General features: G+C 40.0%; 1 protein-coding gene across 4 annotated transcripts in view; it reads right to left on the reverse strand.

Moving 5' to 3' along the window:
• Positions 1-7,437: 7,437 nt before the first annotated feature.
• The window catches only part of ARHGAP15 (Rho GTPase activating protein 15), a 332,079-nt gene continuing 316,596 nt past the window's right edge, over positions 7,438-22,920 (reverse strand). For all 4 annotated transcript variants that reach the window (XM_068687083.1, XM_068687081.1, XM_068687084.1 and 1 more), the window contains one exon: positions 7,438-8,770. In XM_068687083.1, the coding sequence (XP_068543184.1) occupies positions 8,587-8,770 (184 nt within the window). In that variant the 3' untranslated portion in view covers positions 7,438-8,586. The remainder of the gene's footprint in view (positions 8,771-22,920) is intronic.

The raw sequence follows: 22,920 nt of genomic DNA on the forward strand, positions 1-22,920 counted from the left end.
ACATGCCAAATATCCAGATTGATACAGCTTTTTCCTGCTAATTGGTCCACCCATTTTGATAGTGGCCTCTCCTCCCATGCTTGCTTTCCCCACCACTTAATGGTGCAGGCCACATCTGGGCTATTTTTGACACAAGTTGGACATGAGTTCCTGGAGATAATCGTCAGACACATCTTTTATTTTGTACATGTACATCGTTTATTTTGTACATGTGCATGGTATAAGTTTAAATAAGCCAGAGACCTGTTCAGAGCTATCTAAACCTCAGGAACCTCTGGCATGTTTACTACCAGACAAATTTCTGACAAATCCCACAACTTTTTTTTTTGCCATTAGGTGGGTACAGAAAGTCCCGAGACCTGACTGTATGGCGTCTGTCACCTCTACTACTGGAGTCTGCAAGTCCAGCAGGAGCATTCCCTAACGGCAGAAGATTTACCCCCCCACACACCACATTATGCTTGGCAAGTGGCCCGAGACAGATGCACACTTGCTCTTTAATTAGTTCGTTTTTTCCTTCCTATCCCACAAGTTCTCCTGGTGGCTTCCACAGGAGAGAGGCTGTAGGAAAGGCAACTTGTGACCCCGGCAGCCTTGCAAAGTGCACTTGAATTACAGCAGAAAAAGACATCCCAACCTGATATGTGAGTGATAGATTCCTTCTGCACTGGGGCATGCTTGGGGTCAAATGCTCAAAATCTTTTATGAATGAATCCCCAGCTGTACAGATAAGAAGGGATTAAAAAAGATTTTGTCCACAAGGTAAAATCTAAGGTTTGGTTGTGTAGAAAGTATTTGGGCTCTGAAGCAATTAAAGCTTTATGTGAGTCAATAGGAATCTCTGCATCCCAGAAAGAGTTTTTATGGAGTTTCTTGTAATTCCAGCCACTGCAGGGCTGCCTGAGCATAAGGTACAGCACTCTCCTGGCTTGGCCTGCAGCCCCTTAGACCACAGATATTAAGGGTCACCTCTCTTCACTACTTGTTACAAAGCAATATTTACCTAGCATCTGATGATGATCTCAGGGAAAGGTCGTATTGCTTCTGAATGCAGCCTTCATCTTTATTTGCATTTCACAAATTTCTGTAGCAGCACCAAAAGTACTGTATTTTAACAGGAAAAAAAAAAAAAAAAAAAAAAAAAAAAGTAGTCTTGATCCCTTCCAACAAATTTTCTTAGTTTCCTTAAAGCCATTTGGGATATTATCTGAGAACTGGATTACTGAGGACCTATACTCTAGGGAGAATAGGGAGAAAAGGGAGAACCTCCTTCCAAGGAGGTTCAGGTTACTTGAAATACAGGAATACCCTTCCTTGAACCTAGTGTCATGTGTCCTGAGGGTCCAGACACATGCTCAGGTAGAAGGCAACAGGAGGATCAGAGTCACATCTATATCCTTTATCCATTACTAGGACTTCAACTTGACAGAGAAAACTGGTTTAGATTAGGGAAAAAAAAAAACAGTTTGCTCTATCAGTAGTTGCTCTGTTTCTTCCAGACGGTGGAAAAAGAGGCCTTTGTCCTCCCTCTTGTCTGCTCACACCCTATTCAGCCATCACAGAGGATGAGTAACTCGTAACATCTCACATCTTTTCCATCAGTGCTTGTGCTTAGTCTGCCTGAGCCACTTAAAAGCCCCAACTTTTTAATGTATTAGTTGGAGCTAATGTGCTTCCTGACGGGCTCTCAAGAACGGGAGAGCCTTTGTCCTTGTGCTGGAGGCTTTTTGAAGATGGAAACACACATGGGGCAGGAAAACACACACCCAGAAAGCTCACCAGGTCCTAGTTCGATTTGTCGTGCTTTGGGGAGGGTGTTCAGTTGTCCAGCTGGGGAGATGTTTTGATTTCAAAAACCATTCTTTTCTTCCCCTTATTTTGGGAAATGAGAAAAATATATAAAAGCATGTTATTAATAAAACATCTATTATGCCCATGGGACAGAGGTCCTTCCGTGTTGTTCAGATGGCATGTTTGTTGTTGACGTCTCTCTTTTCTCTGAATATGCACAGAAACCTGAAATCCTTTTACATTTTTAATAAGATTTTTTCTTTTTTTTTCAATCTAGTGCAAGAAAACCACATCTGCAGTATGCATAATACTCTCTAAAACTGCAGCATCAGAGGGAAAGCACTGACAGTGTTTTGGCTATCTGCAGTTCAAGGTGGTGACGTGAGAAAGAATGATACCAGAGTCCTTGAGAAGGTACTCATGTTTTGCATCTCAGGACATGTTTAAGGTACCTGAATTTCAGTTCTCACATTTGAGGTGAAGCATGTCGAAAGCACAAGATTTGGAATTTGGTTTGCTTTCCAACAAACAATACTTGGGAAGCCTGCATCAACAGGCGTTGTTGTGTTGCTTTGTCTGAACTCGAGGGTCTTATGGGGCCCGGCAATCATCAGCCTGATGTTCCTGCAGCGTTGCATGTCCTGGGTGGCAAAAGGAGTTAGATGTGGATTGGATCAGGGATTAGAAGACAGGCTTTTGTCATCTGAACAGCCAGGAAATTGCCGTTAGCCATCAGCCTGACCGAGCCACGTCTATCAGGAACAGGGCTACAGTGCACACACGTGGGTGGTTTTGCTTGGCTAGGTGTATATGTTGGGCATCCCCAAGGCGTATGCAGAGCATGTAGCATAGTTTTTGTCACTACTGTTATTACACATACAGATATGCTATTATTATCCCCATGGGAAGGCTGTGGCCTCCCTTAGCTGCTTCTTTTCCAGGTGTTTTGGGCCAGAGCGCAGTAGGAGACTTGCTGCTGGGCAGGCTCTCCCATCCTGCCTTCCCTCTTGCTGACCCTCAGGGCTGCGGACAGCCAGAGAAATGCTCCTGACTGGGACTCAGATCAGTGCAAGGTAAGATAGCCACAAAGGAGGAGCCAGCAGTTCCAAAATGTTGTATGGATTGACCAGAAATAACACTTAGGTCCCCAAATTCCCTTGTGAATCTGGTCCATTGGGACTGTTAAGGACAATGCAGTTCTTCAGTGCAGAGGAGCAATCAAATACAAACAAGCAGCTTGATTCTTTAACAGGCTGAAAAGAGATCAATAAGGAAAATGTTAAGGATCTTTGCATCCTTTCACCTTGAATATTTAGTATATTGTTTTGTTTTGTTTCAAAAGGACAGAATAGATACACAGAGCATCCAGTGAAAGACAAAGCAAGTTATAAGAGGTGTGGCAGATCTTCCATGCAAGGGAAGCTTAAATTGATTAAGAGACAAATGAGAGGTGATATGTTAGTGGTATATAGGATAGTGAATTGCCAGAAGAGGTCAGTCAGACGATCCTATTTAGCCTTTCCCATAAATCAAGAGCAAGTGGAGTGCCATACAGTAATGCTAAAAGCTAATGAATTTAAAAGTGATACAAGTAAAATATTTTCTTACATGGTGCATAATTAACCTGAGAAATTCATCAGATACCATTAAGACAAAGAGCCTAGCAGGACTGAAAATGGATAATAAGTGACAGAAACTACATAAAGATAGAAACATATACAGGGTGTTTAGACATTTACTTAAAACCATTTGCTGCCTGAGGCTGCAAAAAAAACATCCCCTGTGGGAAAGTGAGATGTAATGATTGGACTTCTTGCGTCTATTTCACTGCAGTGGGCAGGTTGGAGCTGAGTACTGGGCTGGTGAACTGCTTTCGATATGGTCAATATGATCACTCGTGTTTTCCAGAGCAAAGGGCACACCTCCACCTATCCCAAAGGGCAGCCAGAAAATTTCCAAAAAGCTTCTGAGCTTTTGAAAAAGCTTCTGAGCTTTGAGCCAATATAGAAATCATGGGTGGGGAGGTGGCCATGTGTCTGGGAGATAAAAGGAGTGGCTAAGAGACTTATGGATAGGAGCTGAGCATGGGAATTGTGTTTTGACACAGGCAAAGGAGAATCATGTGAAATTTATGAGTCTGCCTTTTATTAACTGAAATGTGCTCTAAAATGGTGGTGTTTTGTGGGTAATTAATTGGTGTGCATTCTGAACTTGCAGTGTTTTATGGTCCCTCTTAAACTTATTAAACAAAGCTGTCAGCTTCTACTGAAGGTGTAAGATACTGCCCCAGGTTTTACAGCGTGCGTGTAACTTTTTGGAGGTGCATGGCCAGGCTGCTCTGCGGCGTGACGGTGGGTTCCTGCACTTCTGGAGCATTTCTGAAGGTTTAAGGGTAAGAGCTGAGTGCTTGCAACAACCCCAGTGCAGTACTATATGGGTGAATGAAGAAGAAGCAAGGGGGTAAAATATAAAATTTCTGGAAAAAGAAAAAAAAAAAAAAAAAGAAAAAAAGAAAGAAGAAAAGAATGTGGCTGAATAAAATGAGAACTAAACCACAGTGTTCTCCCTTGACATGGCTGGCTCTGTGGCTCAGTTTCTCACACAATCAGTAATAGTATTGGATCCTTAGTTCTCTTGTCTTGAGTTTTGGGAGCTCTAGTCTTTTAAACTTCAATATATACTTTAAAAAACTGATGTGAGAACTCATGTTTTCTATGTAATATACAATTGTGTCTTTCTAACAAGGATCCTTCATAAGGATAAGGGAAAACAGTGAATTAATTCATGTAGCTTTTCAGGTACTTTTGGGTATGTGCAGCTGTTGAGTATAAAAATAACCTGCCTTATATTATTATTTTTATATATATATATATAATTGGCACAAGGATATGATTGCTGTTTCGATAACATCCTGTAAGCATTCCCCTGGTGAAGCCTGCTGACTATCAGGGGCTCCAGAGCTCAAGCAGCAAAGGGCTTGTTTGGTCCTGTCCTCAGCAGACCACTTGCTGGAGATGTTTCTCTTGTGTTGTACTTGCTCTTTAGGGAAGGTTTTTCTCTGTTGACTGAAATAAGTGCTAGGGCAGGTTCTTCTGTTCTGCAAAACAAGCATTGCCCTGGGTCCCATTTTTGCATCCTGCACAAATCAGAATTTTTTACTGAGACCTGCATCCATGATTACTCTCAGCTTCCCTGTGCTCCATGTTTCCTTTATGAAGCAGGAATGCAGTGCACAGGAACCTGCTGTGCAGTGATAATATGTGCGTTCCCCGAGGCTTGTCTTTCAGCCTCTTCTGAGAATTAACCATGTAAAATCTATGTGCTGCCTGATTACAGTGGTGGGTGATTGTGGTCCCAACTTCTTGCTTTCTTCCGAACTCCGCCCATGGTCCATATACTCTGTAGTAATTGATTAGCTGAACTTCTTGAGTGCCTTAGGTTGGATTGCAGTCTTCGGCTCCATTGCAACATGAGCTGCTTACACAATCAGACTGAATGGTACCTGCACTGTAGCTGGCCTAGCAGAGAAATAAAGACCTATTAAGATACATATTGCTCTGTGTGTGTATACATATATATATATATTTACATATATACATATACATAAATAAAGAAAGATGGAAACGTGTTCAGGGCAGTTTACATGCCTTCTTCTAGCTCAGCAAGATCAGTCTGTCTCATTCTATTTCTCAGAAATTATGATTTTTAATTGAATTTCTTGGGTAAAAACTGACAATTTTCTTGTAAAAGCTTAAACTTCAATCAGTTGATTTTTTTTTTTTCCAAATGAGAAATACTCATTTTAGTTCCATTACAGATCTCCTTCCAATGTCTTCTTTTACTGCAGAAATCCCAGTAATTAGGACAGCTGTCTTTTCACACCAGTTTGACTAAAAGCTACTTTTTATACGGAGAAGATGCAAATAAACACAGGGATTCTTGGACAAATAACTCTGCTGCATTCTCAGCCTTCATTTTTCTGATCACTTGCTACTAATAGTGACAGCTCCTTGCTTAAGTTATTTGAGATTTTTCTCAAACTGAAGCCTACACCTGAAGAAAAGGTCTTCTGCAAGTCTAATTTTGGCACACTAAAGTTTTTGAGCAAAAGTTTTACCAACTCATAGCAAATATTGTTATAAGCACTACCTGCAGGAGCAATGCAGGCCCAGTGTGATACAGGCCCAGTAATTTGCTCATACTGGATGGAAGCCAGTCTTGGGTTTTAGAAATGGATGTGTCTAGCTGCTTTCTGCCCTTAGGGGCTGATATCCAGAGACATGGGGCTGGATCTTTGACTTTGACTAACAGCCAAGGCAGTATTTTTTCCCCCTGTGTTCAGAGAGATATTCAGGACAGGGAAAATCTGGGCTCTTGGGGACGTCTTGGTGGCAAGATGTGGTTGGTCCTTTCTGTTGTTTGGACAAGAAAGGAAGGATAGACATCTGCTGCACACCCCAGACACGTAGGCTACTCTGGTGAGACCCACTTGAGTCCTCCCAGAATCAGCTACCCACAATTCAGATTTCTATTTTTAACAAAGCATTTAATAGAGAAGTCACCACATTTGTGCAGAGCTCACGTAGGCTCCCTTGAAAACAGAAGAAAGACTTGTGTGTCTAAAAGTTTGCTTGTATCTCTTTTTTTTTTTTGAAATCCCAACCAAACGAGTTGATCTTATAAAAAGATACGGCCTCATTTCATAAGCCTTTTCTCACTTATAAAAACAAGAAAAGAGGAGCCTCCATGCTCCAAAGAAAGCTTAAAGGAAGATTAATTAATTAATTAAGAATCTTTTCTTCTGAGTGCAACAGGATCCAAGTAACAAGTGAACTTTTCATTTCCAGTAATAGCAGAAATTACTTCAATAGCATGATTGTGAGCACCCGTGGGGCCATAATGTGAATGGTCTTTATTAAGGAATAGACTGAACTTCTGACTATCTTTCTTCCAGTCATTTCCACAGGCTATAAACAGCGCCTGGTTTGTTGCTATTAAAAGAGTCTAAAGACGACGATGCTGAAAAGCATTACTGTTTAAGTACTCATGGCTTGACATGAACATGAAAAATATTTTCTTGAAAGTGAAGTGAATTTGGGTTCTTCAGAATGTTAGGGTTTCATTAGGAAGCGGTTATGTTGAATACTTGTGATATAGCGGGATAGTATTTTGTTTTTATGTTTTTCATTTTAATTGCTGGTCATTACCCCTCTGTTTCGCTTGATTTTTTTTGGACATTCCAGTCCATGGGAGGTCAGAAAATATCATGGGGCCAGTGGGTTCAAACACTTTTTATGTTTTCTTGGTGGTATTTTCTGCCCATTTTAGTACCTGATGAAAGAGCCTGGTCTTGGTTAACGATCAAGCCTCATTATGTATTTTTTCCATAAATGACTGCTCTGAGGAGCAACCTTTCCTGAATAACATGGTATTTTGTAAAATGATGCTAAGTAAAACTGGAGTAATCCATGATCTGCTGAGGTGATATTGAAGACATATCTCTTGTGCGCAGCAGACCTATGCATTAATCCTATGTTTTGGGGTCTTTAATTGCTTTAAATATTTGCTTCTAGATCTGTGTTTCACACATCTTATTTACATGGTTTATTTTTCATTTTGTGAACAAATCGATAACCAGACAGACTCTTTACCACACTGGATTAGTTTTATTTATTCTCTTTGAACTTGATTAAAAAGCTGTCAAACATAAGTCTACATTTTATCAGCAGAATACTTTTACAAAACAGGGTAGGAGATGTGTATAGCTGGAAACATACATTTCAAAATGAAACAATATTTGATATATTCTAGACAGTTACCCTTTTGTTTATCCATGACAACTGAAACTAACCATCAAATGCATAAATTGATTCAAGTCTAGCCAAGTAATCCTAAGGGCATATGAAAAGGCTTTTTTTAAAGTTCTTTCTAGATGAATTTAATGTAGTTCACCAATAAAGCATCCTCAGGAGCACAATACAAATGCTACAGAACATGAGATAGCTGGGGAAAGCGGGCAGATGTACAGTGTGATGAAGAATCAAAATGGATGTTACATTAAAATGAGCAGTCATGCAATGTCTTCATTTCATGTACTGCATTTAAGTAAAAACGCCAAAGTTCCAATTCCTTTCTTTTTTTTTTTCTTTCTTTTCTTTTTTTTTTTTTTTTTTCAGGCACTGTTATGCAAATAGTGAGAGACTGTTTGTTTTTGTTTTTTTTTTTTTTTTTTTTCCTTCTTCTTTTCTTTTTCTTTTTCTTTTCATAATTTGTTTAAATGTATTAAATGCATTCCTTTTTAGCACTCCTGGAGTAGGGGAATTGTTTACTTATCATGCCTTTAACTTTCAATACATATCAAAGAGAAAGATAAATTATACTCAGATTACCTACATAAAATGTGGTATCTGTTTTAATTTGCTGCTTTTTATTCCATTTTCTACCAGTCTCCTCAATTACCATTTGTCTTTCTGTGCCATTGCATATGTTGGTAAACAGCATTTTCTATGGTCCTTGGCCATATGCTGTATGCTCAGCTTGCAAAAAAAATGACACTTGGAGTGCTAGCATAATGAAACTCTCAAAGGGTTAATGCAGAATACATATAGGCAAATGTTGACAATATTTTTTATTCCAATGTTTGAAAATTAAACACAAAATCATCATTAAGTTTTCACAAAATGAGGCATCTGTCACTTGAAAGAAAAAGAAATATTTCAGAAATATGTTTACAGAAATGTAAAAATATTAGACATCAAGACAGATGTGAACGTTTTCAATAACAGGCCCTGTCTGTCAGTCTTCCTCAGAGACGAAGATCTTGCTGTACTCACTCAACATAAGTTCAACTATCTGGTTTTGGTACAGCATGTGGACTGCCATGTTCCCTGTCTCCTTTTCAGGTCTAAGGAGTGTTGGTCCAAACACAATTCCTAAGCTTTGTGTTGACATAAGATTCACGGATTCCTTGGCTGCTATCCTGTTGACGAAAGGAAAGAATTGGTTAAAAAAGAGGGATGTCAAAGGAGTCGCTATTGCATTAGAAGTATACAGAGGCACTTTCCATTTTTTATTTATTTTTTACTGTTTCTCTTACCATGGATGTTTGGTTGGTTGAGTTAGCAGAAAGGAAGAAAAGAGGGAGGGAAGTGATAACTTCTGCCAACCTGATGAGCAATGAAAGGAGATGGAGGTCTAAAGCCCAGCCTACAATTCACTTATATCAGGGTACTGTTGGCTGCTGCTTTCTGGTGACTGATCATTAGTGCATGTGTGTACTGTAAGGAAATAATTTCTGAGCTCATACATTTAGATGCTGAAAATAGGGGGTGCCCTTTATGTTAATCAATACACTGAATCGCGCACTGTTGGTGCTAACAGTTTTGTTGGCTTCAGGAAGAAGCCTCCCTGCTTCTTGTAGCATGGTCTCCTGCACTGAAAGAGTTGGGAAAATATAAAAGGGCCCTTAATATAAAGCTCATATGAAACACATTCCTTCTGCTAATTTAAATCCAATAAAGTTAGTATGCTCTGAAACGGATTGTGAAATTTATATAACTAAAGACTTTTGCATGCCTTATCCTGACACAAAGTTTCTTAAGAGACACTGAGACCACATACCTTAATGGGATGACTTAGAAAATAATGGTAAGGATTATAACCTTTGATATCTTTATTACCCACAAATTATGAGAGGGGGACCATTATTATTAAAAGTTGATCTTTTGTCTGTATTAAGACTTAATATTCTTGTGGAAATGACATTAAGGATTGAGAAGTCTGGTCTAAGAACAATATAGGTTTAATGGATGGAGTTTAGGTAGGCAGTTTCGCATAAATCTCTGCAGTGGTGAGTATGAACTAAGTAGAAATCCATTTCCTTCCACCCTCCAGAATATATAAAATATCCTAGGCTGGAAAGACTAGTAAATGAAGATACATATTTTACAAATAAATTACACAGCTTTACTAGGAATGTGAACTAAATGTAACTTTAATATGTAAATGTTTGAATTTATGGATGCTTCCCTAACTGGTTAGTTTTAACTCAGATATTTCAAGTGTACTGTTGAAGCCAAGTCCTGCTTTCCACCTTCTCTCCCTATTTGTCACTCATTCACCTTTTTAAAGTCCAGAAAGCAATTTAAAAATCATCATAGCTGTCTCTGTTTCACTATACCTATTACTGAATTGACAGCAATCTTAACTATAAGTGAAAGAAACTTCTTGGGTTCAGGCACTTAAAAAAAGGTTTCTTTCATGTTCGTGGGCGTTCGTTGCACAGCAAAGAGTATCTTCTTGTGGATTTCTGCCAATCTTGTCATTTACCACATTCCTTGAACATTGATGCTCATGGATTTTTCCATATTTAAATAGGAAACATTACTTAGTTCTGCCTCATGCTTGTAACCGTGGTGTCCATTGCACAAAACACTCTCCATATGGCACTAATCAGATTGGCTTAATTATTTGTTTCTTAAAATATAGCATCTTTACTATAAATTAAAAAATAATTATGTTTCCTCTGTGGTAAGATTAACATATCATCACTTAGGAATCCAGAAAGTCTCAAAAGTTAGTAGTTTTGTTGCCAAATGACTGTGTGGGCTTCTGATGGACGTCACACATATTTATCACAATTAAAAAAGTTTGTCACAGGGATGGTAAGGTTATTCTCCTCAATGCTACTTATGCAGAACATACATGGAGTTTAAGGTGTCCTCATGAGAAGGACTTGTTTTTGTTGAGCTTGTTACATGCTAGAAGTTGGAAACCTTATACAATATTTGCAGACGACATTAGGCATAGGTAGAGATGTTAGTTCACCAGGGAAAAAATCCTATTCAGCAGCTCCATGGTTTTGCAGTGAGGTGGTGTTGATGTTGGACAGCATCAATGAAGCTGGATGAGAAAGACTTTGCAGGGAGCAGGAAGTAATGGACCATGGATGAGCAGAATCAGGGTAAAGAATAGTGGTGGGGTGGGAAAAGGGCTTGATAAAATGAAGAGAGGAGGTTTCTGATTACGTTCTTCTGTAAAATTTGGAGCAAGATTATAGCATCACCTAGGTTGGAAAAGACCTTCCAGATCATCAAGTCCAACCATCAAGATGCTATTTCTGATGTGAACACAGAAAATGGAGCATGGATTGCCAATCCCTCTGCCCTTGCCTGCCGAAACCTTCTGAAAACTTTGCTTTCCCTGGAGATGCAATCCTGCACGCAAAGACCTGTTTGAGTGGAGACATTGCCAGTCATGGCCTGCAATCACTCAACTCTCAGGAGGTGACAGTATGGCATGAAGCATGATGCTCATGGTGTGCATTAGTGATGGAGAGGAACCTGTTGCAGTGCACTGACATGGAGCATGGCACTGAAAACATCCATACAGGGGGCCCGTAAGTCTAGTATTAGTCTAATAATTATTATATGGACAAAATCTCTTGAAAATTCTTCAGGTTTTCTATCTATTATTGCAGTTGTACTTGTTTTGATGACCATAACAACAAAAAATTCTAAGCCAAGAAAACAGAATTACTTTTCAGGAAAGTCTCAGTAGTTAAATGATTTGTGGCAAAATACAGCTACTGGAGGGAAAGAAAGAAGGAATTCAATCCAGCCCGAAGAAAATAATTACGACTTTGGGACCTTATGCCATTTTAAATTACAAATATTTACCAATGAAATTCCATAACTGATGTTTTTTTCATCTGTCCACACAAGGAAAAAAGTCAAAGCAAAACAAAAACAAATATATACAATTTAAGCTGTTACTGTAGCTGCTAAGTGAAACTCAGTTGTTAAAAGGGAAAACCTTAAAAAATGGGCAAGAATTTCTTTTTCTGGCACAAAAAAAGAACACAAAGAGTAACACACTGCTTAGAACATAAAAAGTGAAAGGAAATGCCAAAGCTACGTTTTGTCAAGCCTAACTGAAAGGAGCAATGATCCATCAATTTAAGATTATTTTAGAAACAATCTGTAATCCAGTGCTACAGATGTTGGAACCACATCAAGAAATTGCTGGGCATTATGGTGTGCAAGATTTTTTCCCCCAAAATAAACGAACGGAATTGCTAACTTCAAGAATGGTGTAAGTCCTTAAAGATCACAAGTCAGGAGACATACAGAAAATACAGGTCTCATTATTAATAGTAATGAAGTTAATGATGTATTAAAACAGCAGAAGTGTCTGATAGGAGGGCTCCAGTGTCAATAGCAGATATATAAGTAAAAATACTTTAAGCTTTGGTTGTTGCTAAGGCAACTGTAAGCTGGAAAGCGTGCGACCGAGAGCAGGGCAACCCTATGGCTGGAGGGGTCATGGTATGGTGGGTTTGGCTCTCCAGTTTCATTAAACCTATACTTTTCAAACTCTATAAATAAAATCATTATTATTTTTGACATTCAGAAAGCACACTGGATTATTATTTCAAACACGCTAGGTGTTATGAAATGTTCTTCATCCATTTTTATTCTGTAGAAACTACCGAAGAGGAGAAAGCACATCAATGATGGCTCTGATTCCTCACCATTTTAATGTTCTACTGTACATGAATGAAATAGGTAAGTTGGTGTCTTTAGGGAGGAAAACCCCAATTCAAATGGAACTATCTTACTGTAAGCTGGAGAGTGTTTGAGGACAGAGCTGTCCTTTGCCAGATGAGAGGAGAACTTTTCACTCCTACCTTCTTAGCCTTTTCCAGCTCATGAAGACTTGTTTTCTCAATGTTTGGGGCATTTCTGCCCCTAGTAGAACAAGTTTTAGACATGCATAGTACTCTTGTACTCTGTTCTAAATTATATTCAAGGGTAACTTTTAAATAAGACAATCATATTGCTCTTCCATGAACTAGAAATATTGCTTATGACTGAAGGGCAACACACAGCAAAATAAGATAATTGAAGTAAGAAAGTATCATTGGGTAAAATACTATGGACCAGAATGGAAGTGTACGAAATGCAACCCTCTGGAGTCAGCAGAGACCCAAGAGATAAAAGTAGGTTTTTATCTTATCAGGACCTTGACCACCAGCATTCTGCATCACATTTGGTTTAACTAGAAAAATCACTGTCATGAGAGAATGAAATCAAGATCTAAACAGAGGCCAAGAAAGATTAAAGATACATGGGAATAAAGAAAACTCCTCAGAAAGGAAAAACTGTGTATTTGTGACATCCATCTTCCTGGTATAGCAAGTAACCCTACAGAATAGGAACAGACTGCCCTCGTGCTAGGAACCACTGCCACAGCTCACCCAGGTGGAGAGTTGGGCTGTTTTGAGACATAAATTCCTGTGCCCTGCCTCAGTGGGCCAAAGTCTGCGTGTCCCATTGATTCTCTCTACCGATAATTATCCTCAAATTAGCTAATACCCATTTCCTATAGATAGTCAGTGGTAAGCAGATGTAATGTTTCAGCTTCAGGACTCTGCCTGGGGATGGCTCAGCTGCCTTCTTGGCTGAGTTTACTCACCTTCAATATAGCTCTTCTAACAGACCTTTTCACTGCACTGCTACTTTATGTGGTAGCTTTCTGACTTTTGCAGAGCTCCTGATCAATTTGAACATGCTAAAATATGACTCTTGTGACAAACAACGTTTAGCTCAACATTTTATGCTCCTCTCCTTCCCAAAAGCTGGTTCATGGGATTTAAAAAATAACAGGTATTACATACTTTGCTTTAGTGACAAGACATTTGGGGAGAAATCATCCAAGCTTGAAATAAAATCTTTATTGAAAGCAATTCTACATCCATGCCAGTCAGATACATTGTATGATCAGAAGAGATGTCCCAGGGGAAAGCTCGGCGCAGTAGACAGGGTTGATTACTTGGACCTCCTGTCAGTTCTTAACTCACTGACAATGGCTGAGACATTCAGTACAACTTTGTTTCCTTTATTTGGAAGTAAAGTTAATATACTTACCTTAACTGTGCCAAATGTACTGGAAAATAACCTGATAATAAAACGTACCATCCTACTAAGTGATAATGTCTGTGTGTGTATAAGCACATTTTGGCAGGGCTTGTGCAGACGGGTTTTTCAGTGTTAGAAAAGAAGCCCAAGTACAAAATGATGCACAGATAATCCATTAGGTTTCTTCTCAGTGTACTTTTTTTCTTTGTAAGTCCTGTTACATACTTTCCTGAGACACAACATATTACTGCAGCATCATTTTCTACTGTAAACTTATTTGAATTCAGCTATAGGGGTTGTTCTTTATATAAAACTTAAGTGTTTTTTTTTGTTTTTTGTTTTTTTTTTTTTGGTACTAAAAAGACAACTGAACTACAAAATTTGGCTTTGACGGGGATCCTAAGCCACAAACAATAGGTGCCATTTTATAACAGGTCACAGCCTTGCAGAGATATCCATATCTTGAGGAAACTCTGTTGCCAGCTTAGGACAGACACCAAAATGCATCCACTGTGGAGGAAGAGTGCACGGCTTGTGCACTTCTTAACCCCATCTTGAGAGAATCACTGAAATAATCAGTGGTTAAGTGAGCCCCTGATACCATAAGCTCTACTTAGGCAAACTGTTCAATTCATTGCACTGCAATGTAGATAAATGTAAAATTTAGTAATAAATTGGGATTCTTGATATTTTATGAATGCAAACTAAACCTCATTATTATTTATGTCCTGGCTTTATGGATGATTTGCTCAGTCATATTACAGTGGTATTCACCAGCTGATGAAGCTAAGGAAAAGCAAACATTATCAGCTGAATTCCTGGCTTGTTTGTGAAATCTGTATACCTTGTTATGTGTGTGTGTGGAGGGGCTTTGTGTGTACCTACAACCTGAGGTTGGTGCTTGTTGCAGAGTTCAAAACTCCACAATATCCACCCTTTTCATACTGTGCCATGGGGTTTCCTCCACAACAAATGTACCGAATGCAGAGATCACAGTGCATTAATAGAGTTTTAAGCTATTTTCTTCTGCTGGTGTAAAATGCAAAGGCACTTTAAATTCCTGTTTCCTCCACAGGTTGAATTTGGAACAATAGCGATCTGAGACTGGAAATAGAGAAAGCAGGTCATAGCGTATGATACGTTATGAGAGGGGTCAGAAATAGTTCAGACATACTTAAGAGCTTGCTTTTGCTGAAAATAGCCTCGATGGCTCCTGGCCTACAGAAACTCCATAGGCTTCCTGTGCTCTGCAGCTGTGGGTTCATATTACATTTCTTTGGGAAAAATCCCTTCTCTTCAGTTGCTCTGGGACACAAGAATGAGAGCTCGATGCTGTCTTCTGCAGACTGGCCTTTAAAGCTGACCATTGGGTGGCTATATTTAGTGCCTGGACAGCTGACAGGGACCCGCTGGAGAAGGGGCTTCCTCAGGGGATCCCCCATGTATCGTACAGCACGAGTTCTCCCTGGGCGAACTGCCTTGGAGTCCAGCCCGAAATGAAAATCATAACTAAACTAGCTCTGAAGATCAGTTCACAGTTGGCTGAATAGACTCCGAAAAGCTGAAGAAAAGCATTTATTCTGGCTTACCCTGGTTTAATAAGAAAACAGTTTAAAATAAAGACTTTTCACCATTGGGTGAACTTTGCTACCTGTATGACCTGCTTTCTGAAGGGCACGTGTGCTCACACCTCCTAGAGTAGCTCTCATGGAGAAAGTCTTCATTTTCCAGGTGACTCAGGCCAAGATCTAAAAACACATTTGGGTGTCTAAAGGGGCACAGGCAGAATGTAGGGGCCTGGCTCAAGAATGTGCTTTGGAAGAGGTCCCCTTGCTGCCTCTACACCCAGCTGTGGCCATATGAAGGGGACAGGGTAACTTGGTGCCTGCCTTGTGCCAAAGAGGGCCTCAAAACCGCATGTGCTCTCTGCCTTCCTTCTGTAGCCCCATTGGGGATCCTGAAGAAGTGGGAAGCACGGGTCAGATGCATTCTCCAGTTGTGTGTTAATCAATAATTGCATCTTGCCAAGTACATGAACAGTTCTGGGAACAGAAAGCAGGGCCGGCACTGCCATGCTAACAGATGCGCTCATTACAAGTTAGCAATTCCTGCCAGGGATTCTGCTGTCTCCTGGGCTTAGGACTACGCCATGTGCTCAAGTTCATGCCTTGATGAGGTGCCCCTTTTCCTCAGAGGCCCATAACTCAGATCTGCTCAGACTGCTCTAGGATATGAGCTTGTAGAGCGTAGTGGTGCTTGTACCATAAAACTGAATGACTCTGGGCATTCTGTCCCAGGTCTGTGGAGAAATATCGATCTGAACCCTCATTTGCTTCTCAGTCTCTGGTTAATCTCTTTTTTTTTTTTTTTTTTTTCTGACAATTTTCTGAAGAAACTCCTGGTATGTGACCATGAGAGGATGGATACATCCCCATGTCTCCCTTTTGGAAGACTGACCCAGCTGGGTGACACGCTAAGTTCTTCCACTCACTGACAAGCAGCACAATGCCCTTTCAATTTGCCCCGGTTCTTAATTTTATTTTTTTTTTGTGACTGAATGCAAACTGGTTCTGACTAATGCTCATGAGACTGGAGGAAGGAAGAGAGCTGGCCAGCCCGTGCTACCACAGTGGAAGTTGCTATCAAGCCTGCAGCTTGCTTCTTTGGGGACAGCCACTTCATAAGAGCCAGCTGAGGGACACAAACTTTCCTAAGGAGCATCTCAGACTCCTCTGCTGCAGCTCAAAAGGCATTCGTTTTTGCCTTCTCTGAGACCCACGTAGCAGCATATATATCTCAAACAACAGCGAGCCCCTCTCTAAAGCCACGCCACCACTGCAAGCACGAGTCTTTCCCTAGGGAGAGGATGGGAGAGAACAAAACCACCCGGGACAGATGTTAGGCAGATGCTAATGCACTTCTTAGAGGTGTTTGGAAAGTGGAGTGATAAAGGCAGTGTGAGACTAGATAGAATAATATATGTTCAGATGGAAATATAATGCATAGACCCCTTTACTGTATTTTTGGCTGATGATGTAACTGATGTAACTTCTGCTATGTTTTCTTTTAATTTTATTTTGTATTTTATTTCTTTTTTCTGCAGAGCAAACAGCTTCTTGTAAAACACAACCTGTCAGAGGTCCTGGCTCTGCTTGTTTTTGTGGCCTGTGTAGCTCAGAAGGCAACAGATAGTCTTATGTGAATAAATAAATATTTAACTTTTAAGATTGCTTTTTTTTTTTTTTTTTTTAATTCAAGAATGCCTTAAGCTACATTTCCTTGTAATATTAAAAATAAAAAGCAGTTAGTAACAATCTTCCTTAAATCAAGAATTATAAATATAGAACCTTTATCATCGGCACAGCACATCCAAAAATGTCTTTGTAAAGTAAATCAAATTATATGAGTTAATTGATTCCAGGCAACATCAGCAACTGCAGGTGGAAACTGAATAACAGGATGTTTATTAATGAAGGACTATTAATCAAAATTGACAATATCAATTCCTGTTTCTTTTATTTGAATTCTACCTGCAAAATCCATGGAGATACTTGCTGAATGTTTAAATAAAAATTTAAAAGTAAAGAAAATACCAGCACTTGGGATTTTAGCTTTAGATGTAGGGCTATTTGTTTAAACAGTGAAAGGATATCCTAAATCCAATTTGACAGGCAATGCCAAAGATGCCAGTGGTAATTAATTAGCACTTAATTTAGACCACAGAACAACAGGATATGGAATTGGTGCTCAGTGCCATTTCCCCTTAGGCTTCATCTCATGAGGGTCAGGAGTATGGCTGTTGCATTGAAGGTCAGTAAATAAATTGGGGGAACACATTGACACTGGACTTTTCATGATAGATATCCTTCACCCTTATTACTGCCTCCGGCTACCACTGATGAGAAAAGGGCTGCAATTGTTCTGTGAAGAGCGCTGTACACAAGCCTGAGCCGAGCAAGGTGGCGTTTGGACTCGCGCCTTGCTCAGTAGTCGTGCTGGATGCTCTCCGCGGATTGAGAGCTCTGTCAACTTGGTGTCTGGGCTGGGAATAAACTTCTAACTGTAGCACAGAAAGACTGAGGAACTCTGATGGGCCAGAAAATTCACTTAAAAGCAGCCCTTAAGTTTGCTAGATTTGGGAGCTTAACTTTAGATTAAGCATAATTAAAATCAATGGAAGAATTTAAAGGGGGGTTATAAACTAGGTCAGCAAGGGAAAAAACACATTTCCTTATTATCCTCTTGTCTTTGTCTTAATAATATTTGGTATTCCTCCATAAAGCTGAAGTCACTTAATAAAGGTGGATTAATGTTATTAACAGCATTTTTCAGGTGGGGACACTGAGGCTTTGACGTGCTTATTGATGGACAAACTAGAAATACGTGGCACAAAAACCAGAACCACCAGTTCTACAGAACCATCAGTTCTGTTGGTAACTCAGGCGTTTTTGTAAGTCAGTGAAAGAAGCTGCCCTTCTCCAACACACCCAAAGCAGTGGAAAGCACACAGGAAACCCTGTGGAGCCTTGTTCACAGATGCACGTGAATTGCATTCCTTGCTTCAGATTTACTGGCAAGAAAAAAAAGGTTGATGAGACTCAGTATTATAATATATTGTCTCCTCCTGGTAAACCTAGTGAATCCCCCAGCCAGCACCATGCTCTTCTCCCCATGATCTCTACCCTTCTTTCAAAAGAGCAGCTCAGGTGGAAGGGTGTCTGCCCTGGCATTGATTATGAGCAAAGATATTCTGAAAATGCTTTTTATCAATGATACCCTCCATGCTTAAGTGGTGCTGTCCCACCCCAGCACCCCAGACAGTCAATGTGAGCTTCAGTGGCTATGGGAGGAAATTCTTACTGCAGATCCTAGCTGTACTCCACTAGCACAGTTTTGTAAGCCTTGTTCCCCAGAAGGGCTGTCTGCATTGCTACATCAGGAAAACACCAAGTTAGACAGCAGTCCGTGCTCAGAAAATTTATTTTGGAAGCCCCAGGTTAACAGTTATTTTAAATTTGCTTTCTCTTCATCACACCCTTTGCTGCATCTCTCTCGACAGAGAGTGAAATTCTGATTACTGTTAAAGTCACTGACAAACCTCCCACCGATCAGGAGCAGAGCAGAGTCAGAATTTTACCGTGTACAGGATTAACTTTTCTCAGTTTGGATGATATCTATTTTTACTAAGTGGAATTATTGCTTTTGACTATGTTCAATCTATAACCTCTTGCAGCCTTCAATTATAGCCCTTTTGTGCTACAGTAATCCAGTTGACAGCAAATAACTCAGCCCTGGATATGACAGGTTTACTTTCTGACTTAAAGCCCCAAAGCAGCAATTGGCTGGAATTTCATACTGGGGTGCTGAACCTTAAACAACCTGCTCAGAAATGTATCTTTTCTAGAGAGTCTGGAGCTTCTTGTGCAAAAATTACTGGTTTTGTCCAGTGTCAGGAGTAAATAGTTCTGCTTTGTGAGACAACCAGTATTTTTGATGTTGAAATTACAGAATGTGGCAAAGAATTCCATGAAAGCCAGGGAAAAAAAAAAAAAAAAAAAACTTTCACTGATATTTTCCTTTTCTGTGAGGTCTTAAATATGCAATTACTTCACAAACTGTTTTGTTTTGTGTCCTTTTCAATCCTCAAAGCCCTCTGAATATTGGTCTGTTAATTGTCCTTAATATAAAACCTACGCTTTTCCACTCATTATCACCATCTTGTTTAAAGTGAAGCCTTCCTGCAGCAGTTTGCCCCACAGAGACGACTTTGTATGGGATTGTATGAATCCTCAACCCGGATTCCTGCTTGTTCAGGTTCAGTTCTGAGCTCTCCACAAGCTACTAGTGCAATATATATGCACTGCGTTTGTATCAGATCTGAAAGATGCTTTAACATGCCTCCCAGCATTGCGATTGTTTCAGCACTGATATTGAACATGAGTAGGATGAATATATCTCTTAAATGCACTAGTGAGTATGTGCCACGAGTCTTTGATTTCTTTAAACTTATTTACATTTTACTTGCCCCTGAGCAATGAATTTACTATGTCAGCATTGTCTTTTCTACTTTCACTTTGTCTGTCTTGTCCACTCACCTTAGCTTGATGTTTATTTTTCGTGCACGTGTATAGTCCATTGCACTAAATGCACGAACTGCCTGGAGTGCAGGATTTTCCAGATAGTGTGCCTTTGTAAGATGCACCCTTTGTAGCACTGTAAGGTCTGCAATATTCCCTAGCTTAAAACTGGCTTTAGACTTTCTTATTTGTTCCTTTTTTTTTTTAAAGTCAAACACCCTTTCACATGCATACTATTTGCAAATGACTGTAGGATTGTGTTAGACTTTACCAAAGTCTTTAGCTCCCTATGTAGGCAGCCCTACCTCTCTCAGCAGTTGTGTTTCTTCTACCTTTGAAGCTCTTATACAAAACATTGCTCACGTCAAGTGACTGGACTTGCCATTATCTGCTCTTGTCTGACCCTGACCAAATCCATACAGTTAAAAAAAAATGGTGAAAGAACATATATGAGTCACTTAGATTTCCTAACTGAAACCATGATGACAGACATGGAAGGACTCAGGAACCGCAGGTACAATTGCTGTTTATATCATGGCAAACTCCTCGTTATTGGGACACCTTGTTCAGAAAGCAGTGTCCACAACTTCAAATCTCTCAGACACAGCTGAGCTGTATAAAATGACTTGGTGCATCTGACAGAGCCGCAGAGGAGCATTTCTGATGCCCCCCTGCCAAACAGGTCTGTCCCCAAATTGCCTCGTCAACTTTATGCTTTGGTATGATGTTCTTGGACATGAAGCTGAAATGCCTTACATTTTTTTTTTTTTTGGTGCAAAAGATTTGACCTTTGTCAATGAAGGTATCAGGACAGCTACAACAGAGGGATTGGTGGGATCTATCAAAATGAAGGATCTTAGTCGTATTGAATTCCCTTTTCTTGGCTTAACATCATGTCAAGGGGACGCCATATTCAGGATGTGTGCTGGCAAGCCAGAGCCAGCGTATTCAGAAGTCTCTGCAGTGTAGTCTAGGAAGTCTTCATACACCTTAGTTTTAGCAGGGAAACAATGATATTTCACTGTTTTAAAAAAGTGAAATGTCATTTTGCGTCACTCTGACACAATGTTTGGATATGAGAGAAAACTTTTTTTTTCTTTTTTTTTTTTCTTTTTCTTTTTTTTTCCCCCTAAATCTTGAGACCATGATGTATCTGAAACATCCCTTTCACCAAGACAAAAGTTACTTGATGCCATATTAATAGATATATTATGATCAGAACATTTCTGGAGAGCCTGCTAAAGCAGCCTAAAATACTGATTCTTCAGATGGTGATGGTTAGAATGACAGAAATCCAAAAGCTGAGCTCAGTTCTGTCTTGCTGAAGATAATTTATCAGAATTTAAAATGGTATTAGATGTTTTGCATTATGCACTTCCAGGAGTGCATCCCATGAAAATACTCCACAGGTAAAAAAAACCTTCAACTTGAGTAACAGGCAATATGCATATATACCTTATGAATATATATATGTAACTTGCAGTTGAGGATGGGCCAGTTTGGGCCCCCTGTTTGCCTAGGTTATCCAAGTGAGAGCATGGATAAGAATTACAAGAATGCTAAAATCTGTGATTATCTGAAAGTGAAAAACACGAACCTCTCCTGGCCACTTAGCGCATCCCTGTTCCGCTCCCCACCCTTCCATGCCAATAAACACAGTGAAGCATTTTTGTGAGTTTTCTTCCTACATCCTTGCTCTCCTCCCAGGTTTCTCAGCCAGTTGACCCTCCCTGGGGGGGCTGTCCCAGCTCTGCTCCCCTCATTCCTCTCCTGCTCCCTGGCTGCGCAGAGACATAGTGCAGAAGCATTTCAGAAGACCATGGAAAAGCTCTGGAGAGGATGTGGCCATGCCACCTAGCAATGGGGCTGAGATAGGTGTAGAAATCCTGCCTTAGAAGAGGTAACCAGTGGCATCTTGTGGACCAGGGGAGGAGGCAAGTTGTCATATGCTTGGCTGGAGTTAGCCGATCCACAGATTTCTGATTTTACATTGCACCATAATGCGTAATGTATGAAAAGATAAATATTTTCCATTCAGCAACATCTTGCTGTATTTTCATCTAACTCTATAATTTTAATTATAAAGTGAACATAACCTGTATCAAATTATGATTTTGTTAACATATTGAATGAGGACAAGAAAAATAAATACCAGATTTTATACTGTACAGGCACATGAAGGTATAGTAAAAAAATCTGGTTTCCTTGACCACATTGTCATAATATGCATATATAACTGCTTATTGAATCCAGGCTGTGTAGACAACAGAAAGAACACTGGCTCCATACCATCACAATGCATGCCCACAACAAAGAGGAGGAAAGAACAGGCTCTTTCATTGTGTGTGTCTAAGTATTACCGACATAAGGGCTAAAAACATTACCTCTGTCTGAAGTGTATCTATATATCCATGCATAAGTTATTAAGTGGGCTCCCTGAGCACAGTTGCTGAAAATATTAATATATTCAAATTATATTCTAGCTACTGCAAAAACAGTAGATCAGACAAATATATTAAAATCTCTTCAGACAAAAGGAGTCATGTTATTTATAAAGTTCCTCCCCCCCCTTACTGGAACACAAACCTTCATTGTATATAATATATGAGAATGCAAGATGATCCTTAGATGTCAAAATGTGGCTTAAAGTTTGAATGTAATCATAAAACAGTGACTCTAATGCTTGCCATAAACAAATTGTCACTGGTATTATGTAACTTAGGCTATTCACAAAGCATAAAAGAAGGGAAGAATAAAAGGTGGCTGCCAAACACCACGGGCCCAATCCGACGGTAGTGCCAAATTGCACTGGCGGACTGGGAGTTGTGAACAGCGTGGAACCCAGTGCTTGGGCCTGGGCTTAAATTAGGGTGAGATAAAGGCTATTTAGTCAATTTAGACTGTAAGCAGCAACCGGTGTCTTCTGCAGCCTCCTCTGCATTCTGTGTCCCGGAGATGAGGAAGCAGTAAAAGTCCCTGGATTACTGCAGGACCTGGTTTTGTAGGGATGCGGCCTGCTCGGGTGCACACAGCCATGGCTGGCCTACACCAGCGATGCAGCCCAAAATGCCCACGCCTCTTGGAGCAGGCTGGTGGCCTTGATCTGCTCGTGTTGTCCAGTGTGTTTGATGCCA

This window comes from Anas acuta, chromosome 6, assembly GCF_963932015.1.
Source record: "Anas acuta chromosome 6, bAnaAcu1.1, whole genome shotgun sequence".
NCBI classification, from domain to species: Eukaryota; Metazoa; Chordata; class Aves; order Anseriformes; family Anatidae; genus Anas; species Anas acuta.